This window comes from Aquarana catesbeiana, linkage group LG02, assembly GCF_042186555.1.
Source record: "Aquarana catesbeiana isolate 2022-GZ linkage group LG02, ASM4218655v1, whole genome shotgun sequence".
NCBI lineage: Eukaryota > Metazoa > Chordata > Amphibia > Anura > Ranidae > Aquarana > Aquarana catesbeiana.
The window spans coordinates 430,269,185-430,274,913 of NC_133325.1; the positions used below are offsets into that span (position 1 = coordinate 430,269,185).

Sequence of the window (5,729 nt, forward strand, 5' to 3'; positions counted from 1 at the left end):
ATATTCCCTGGAGCCGAACAAAGGCCATAACTTCCGCCAAAATCTTGGTGAAGATGCGGGGCGAGGAGGATAGCCTGAATGGCAGTGCCTGAAACTGTAGATGTACCGTTGTTCCACCTACATCTACTGCTAGCCAAAGAAACCTCTGCGAAGCTTCTGCTATAGGGATGTGTAGATACGCGTCACTTAGGTCCAGCAACACCATAAAGCAGTTGTGGGGTAGCAGGGCTCTGACTGTGAAAATTGTCTCCATACGGAATCTTCTGTATGTCACTGACCTGTTCAGGGGTTTTAAATTCAGAATCAGTCTGAATTTCCCTGTGGGTTTTTTCACTACGAAGATGTGTGAATAGAAACCCTCTCCCTCCTCTGTTTTTGGTACTCTGAGAACCACATTTTGATCTTCCAGATCCTTTAGTGCTCCCAACAGAGCCTCGGCCTTTGCCATGCACCTGGGTAGGTGCGTGACAAGGAATCTCCGCGGGGGAGGATTTGTGAATTCGAGACGGTACCCCCTTCTTATAACCCCTAGGATAAAGTGATTGGGGGATTATTGCCTCCCACTGTGGAAGGAAGGCCCCCAGTCTTCCCCCCACTGTGGTTGGGGAGTCATTGGCTTTTACGGGGCTGGTCAGGAGGGCGAAAAATCGCCCCTCCTCTGCCCTTGCCTTTTTGACCCCAAGATCTCTTTTGCCCTTCCGGCTTTGGAGCTTCTTTACGTTTTTGCTGACGAAAACCCTTCTTTGTTTGTGCAGGGGTTTTCCGCTTAACTGGGAAGGATTTTTTCCTGTCTGCTGTGCGGTCCAAGACGGTCTCTAAACCTGGGCCGAAGAGAAGGTCTCCTGTTAAAGGCATCCCGCACAACTTGACCTTAGAGGCGCTATCGCCTGGCCAAGTTTTTAGCCAGAGGGCTCTCCTGGCAGAATTGGCCAGAGCCGCTGATCTGGCCGACATATGGACTGATTCTGCCGAGGCATCAGCTATGTAGGCGATACCCCACAGAATAGTAGGGAAAGAAGATAGAATGGTTTCTTTTGCCGTTCCAGCTTCAATATGTTCTTGGATCTGGGAAAGCCAGTGCTCCAGGTTGCGAGCCACAACTGTGACAGCCAACTCAGGCTTTAAATTGCCAATTGTTGAGTCCCAAGTCTTTTTGAGGAGAGAATCTATTCTCTTATCCATGACATCCACCAAGGCCCCGCCCACCCCCATGTCCTCAAACGCCAGGTCCGTGTGTCTGGAAACCTGGGAGAAGGCCGCATCTAACTTGGGATTTTTATTCCAGATAGATGCAGGATCCTCTGAGAACGGAAATCTCTTTAGGGATCTAGAAAAAAAGGGCTTCCTTTCGGGGTCTTGGCCTTTTTAATAGTTTCAACCAGTACCTCATGCACTGGAAAAACTTTTTTCTTTTGTTCCCCCAAGCCCTTGTACATTTGGTCATGAAGAGTCAGTGGTTTCTTGTCCTCCTGAATACCGAGGGTTATATAAATAGCCCCTAAGAGGTTCTCTACCTCTTCCAGGGATAATTTATATCTGGAGGATTTTCGGGACTCCCAGTCCTGGTCCTCCCCCTCTGAACCATCCTGGGAATCGGAAGAGGAACTGTCTGGCTGTCTTTGTTCCACTCCGGAAGGGCCTGGAGCTTCTTCTGTCCTAACTGAAGTTGCAGGTTGGGCAGGAGCAGAGCCCTGAGCCTGAGGTGGGGTTGTGTCCTGGGGAACTGGATTAACGGGAGGCTGAAACCTTTCAAATAAGGCTTTAAATGAAGAAAAGTTGGACGAGAGCTCCTTTACCGAGGCTGCTAGTCCTGACTCCTGCTCAGAGTCCCTCTCTTTAACAAGGGAGTCTATGCACTCCCTACACAAGAATTTTGTCCATGATTCCCCTAATGTGTCCCTGCAAGAGGCACATCTCTTCTTAGAGCTATGTGTAGACTTAGACTTCTCTGTAGCTTTCTGAAATACATGGAAAAAAAAAAAAAAAAAATATATATTTTTTTAACTAGGACACAACCCTGGGAGTGCACTAGACCCTCCTTAATATGTGGGGATCTGAGCCTCCCTCCTCCTGACCACCCAGGGTGTCTGCCCCCCCCATGGCACTGCATGGAGGGACACTCCCAGATAAAAAGTGCCCTTCCCCAGGGCGCTCTTACCTTAGGAAGGCTGGAGGTAGTGTCCGTTGGCTGAGCATCTGCTTCCGACATGACTGCAGGTGGTTGCTACTACCGAGTCCCACGCTGCCTGTGCGCATCCCAGACTCGTCTCCAGCCTGTGCCTGGCTTCCCTATCAGCTCCGCGACCCGGAACCGGAAGTCGGGGGTCAAAGGCAAGCATTCGCCCTTCTGCCGGAAATGACGTCGTCCGCCCGCCTCTTTTTAGTTCCAAGACGAACGGCCTGTACAGTGTACAGGGAAGGGCGAACGCCTGCTTGCTGCGGCCCTGTAGCCGCGATAGGGATCCCCCGCAACCTGAAGCCGCGCTCGGCTAAGATGGGGTGGCAAGTGAAAGAGGGGTAAATACCCCCTTGCTCCTAGGAAGCCCCTGCTCCCATTTACCAGATCAAAATCACAAACATCGGCCACAGTCGCCCTGACTGAGTGGCCTGGCTCCTTGCACAGTGTCTCCCCACCGGAGGAAACACTAATACTGAGGTCTGGCAGGGGGAAGTAAGAATTTATGGGCTGGCGCAGTGTTTCCTAACGGAAGAGGAGGAGACTATATCTCTCATGGTGGCTGTCCTGAAAGACGAAAAGGGGAAAATTCAACTTGTAATTATTTTGTTTTGGGGTTTAAAACCCCTGTAGAATTCAAAGCTCAGTTAACAGTCTTCACCTTCATTAACTCTACTGGTTATAACTTTTAGTAGAAGTAAATAATTTAATACAGTAAATGAGTTATCACAACTTTATTTAACATTTATCTACTTTTAAAACCAATACATTATTATAGATAATTACATACATTTTAAATTAAATATTACACTCAACTCTTGTACAGCACAAAACTCAGATTCAAGAATTTATCTGCAAATTTTGATGGCTGTGCCCATATCTGCATACATACCAAGGTGAAGGGGCTGTGTAAAAGAATGATAGAATGTGTGCAAGTGTTCAATTGGGTTAGAGAGCGCATAAAAAGCCACAATCCCACCTTCATAATCCAAATATATACCAAGTTCATGTGTCAAATGAGGAAATAAATCTTCTTGTTCATCATCATGTTCTGCATAAAGTTGATCCCATAAATCGCTCCAGCTTATGCACCAGGATTTATCATTTTTGCCCAGCTGGGAACAATATCCACTTTTCCGGACACTGTTATAGGTCACACCTACAGACCAGTCACCATCTTCACTAGCTTTTATTTCCCAGTAATGTTTACCTGAAGTGATCTTTTTGGTGCTTAGAACCTGCTGACTATAGAATCTTTCTGGAAGATGAGGTCGCACTCTATGTTTGTAGTAAGGGCCTGATGCTTCTTTCAAGTTATAGGAAAGAGCAATGGTAGGGTCTGCCGTATTCACATTCAGTATCAGATCAGAGGAATCTTCTATATAAAATCCACATTCATTCTTCACAGAAGGAATTCCTTCTATTAGTCTAGAGAGAGCACTCATTATGGTCACAGTGATCATCTCCTCATCCAAATTGTCAACACCAACTTGAATTGGCTGCAAATCAGTATCAAAATCATCTTGTTTCAGAAGAGTTAAGTGATCTGCAATTTTACAAGTCTGTTGAATTTGGATTTTTCTCTTATATAGTGCACTTATTTCTGTATCAATCCTCTGGACTTCTTGGGAACATTGCCTAGAAATCGCCTTTTCCTGCTGGTTAATCTCAGCTAGAACTTCATTTTCGAGGTTATTTAGTTGTTCTCGAATGCCACCAAAGAGATCAACAACCCTGTCTTTCATTACATATGCTTTTTCTAGCATGCGTTTCTTGAAGTTTTCCACTTTGCAGCGAATATTTTCAGTCTCCTCAGTTCTCACTGTCAGTTTTTTTACAAAATCACACAATCTCAGTCTCTTTTTGTCACCTGCTTCACTTAGCAGCTCTAGATCATGACCTTTATGTTTGACATTCATGGTGCACCTAGTACACAGAGGAGAAGAATCTTGAATACAAAAATATTTTAGCAGTTCTTTATGGTCAGGACATTTATGGGGCTTTAGAGAAGAAGCGGGATCACTTAATACAGGATTGGAAGAGTGCCCATGTTTGTCCAGATTGAGGCAGCAAAAGGAGGTTTCACAGTGTACACAAGTTTGAGCTTGGCAAGCTACACCATATGTACAAAAAGACTCTTCTCTATGAGGACTCTGACAGCTAGAAAGATAATGTTCCACAATATTGCTCAGCTTTAGGTTCTTCTGCAACACAGGGCGACTTTTAAACTGGTTTCTGCATTCAGGACAAGTGTAAATCCCAGATCTCCTTTGTCTATCCAAGGCATTATCAATGCAGTCCTCACAGAAGTTATGGCCACAGGTTAGCATTACAGGATTTGTGTAGATGCTGAGGCAGATAGAGCACTTCAGTTCTCCTGATAAGCCAGCTGATGCCATTTTAATGTACACTGGAGGGAAAAAAAAAAAAAAAAAGTCACTACACATTCTAACAAACAATCCATTTATCTAAAAAGGTTTTATGTATGAAAATACCAAACATTGGATCAATATGTAAGTATGTATAACTCGTTCTGCTTTTTTTTTTTAATTAAAAAGTGCAACTATTTATAATCTGTGTGTAAATGTACCGGTACGTCCTGCAGAACTGCTCTCTTGTGCGCCTCTGCAGTGACAGGACACAGAGGCAATCAACTTCCAGGAAAAAGTGATCCTAACAGCTCTACAGAAGTGCCCCCCCCCTCCTCCCGCCATTCCTGGGCTCTCCCATTCCACTGCTGTAAAAATGGTCAGACCTTCCACCCACAGAGGAGATGGAGGAACATCCATCCCCTCAGATGAATGATGCCAGATACTACACGAGGATTTTGTCATTTCTGGGTTTTCCTTGCCAGCACAGCAGCTGATTAAACAGAGAAGGGATCAGGGGTTTAATTGACCTCTCCATTAGGTACCCGTCACTACACAAAGCTATTACAAAAAAGTGCGGTGTTCACACCTTGTGATAAAGTTAAAATTAAATAAATAATATGATAAGCGCCTGCAAAGAGCCTCTCCTGTCTCTCCAGTGTGAAAGCCTGAGTGCTTTCAGACTGGAGCTTGCAAGATGGTAAAATTAAAAAAAAAAAAAAAATAAAATAAAAATAAAAACTAAACGTCCTGCAAGCAGCAGATTTTCAGCACTGTATACACCACTCCTAAAGCACCCCTGCCCATTGAAATTAATATGGGGCAGTGCTGCTGAACCACCGTCAAAGCGCTGCGGCCTGAGTAAGATGCGGTGCATCCGCTGTGAATGCAAACAAAAAGACATTGCTTTTTGTAAAAGAACAAAATAAAAATAAAAATTTATATACTTATAGTAGTTTAAGTATTTTAAATTGTTAACTGCAGGGTTTTTCCATACATTGAAATTTGAAAATTTGACTACTCCTGAAAAGTTGATTCCCTAGCAAAGCCTCATCCTTCCTTGCACATCATAGCCCTCTTCTCTCCTGAAAGTGTCTAATGTATGTGCTGGCCCAGCTTCTCACCTCCCTACCTAGCCTTTTAAATTGCTACAAAAAGGAGACTTAGCAAAGGCAATACTATAT

At 44.5% G+C, this 5,729-nt stretch overlaps 1 protein-coding gene across 1 annotated transcript; it reads right to left on the bottom strand.

The window, feature by feature from the left end:
• Window positions 1–2,935: 2,935 nt before the first annotated feature.
• On the bottom strand, window positions 2,936–4,587 carry LOC141129951 (E3 ubiquitin/ISG15 ligase TRIM25-like). The gene has a single exon (XM_073617969.1). The coding sequence runs from the start codon at window positions 4,573–4,575 to the stop codon at window positions 3,025–3,027; it is 1,551 nt and encodes a 516-aa protein (XP_073474070.1). The 5' UTR covers window positions 4,576–4,587; the 3' UTR covers window positions 2,936–3,024.
• Window positions 4,588–5,729: the final 1,142 nt, after the last annotated feature.

What these genes read in the sequence shown, in the direction of transcription:
- LOC141129951 (XM_073617969.1), bottom strand. Translation starts at nt 4,575, where the DNA reads ATGGCATCAGCTGGCTTATCAGGAGAACTGAAGTGCTCTATCTGCCTC.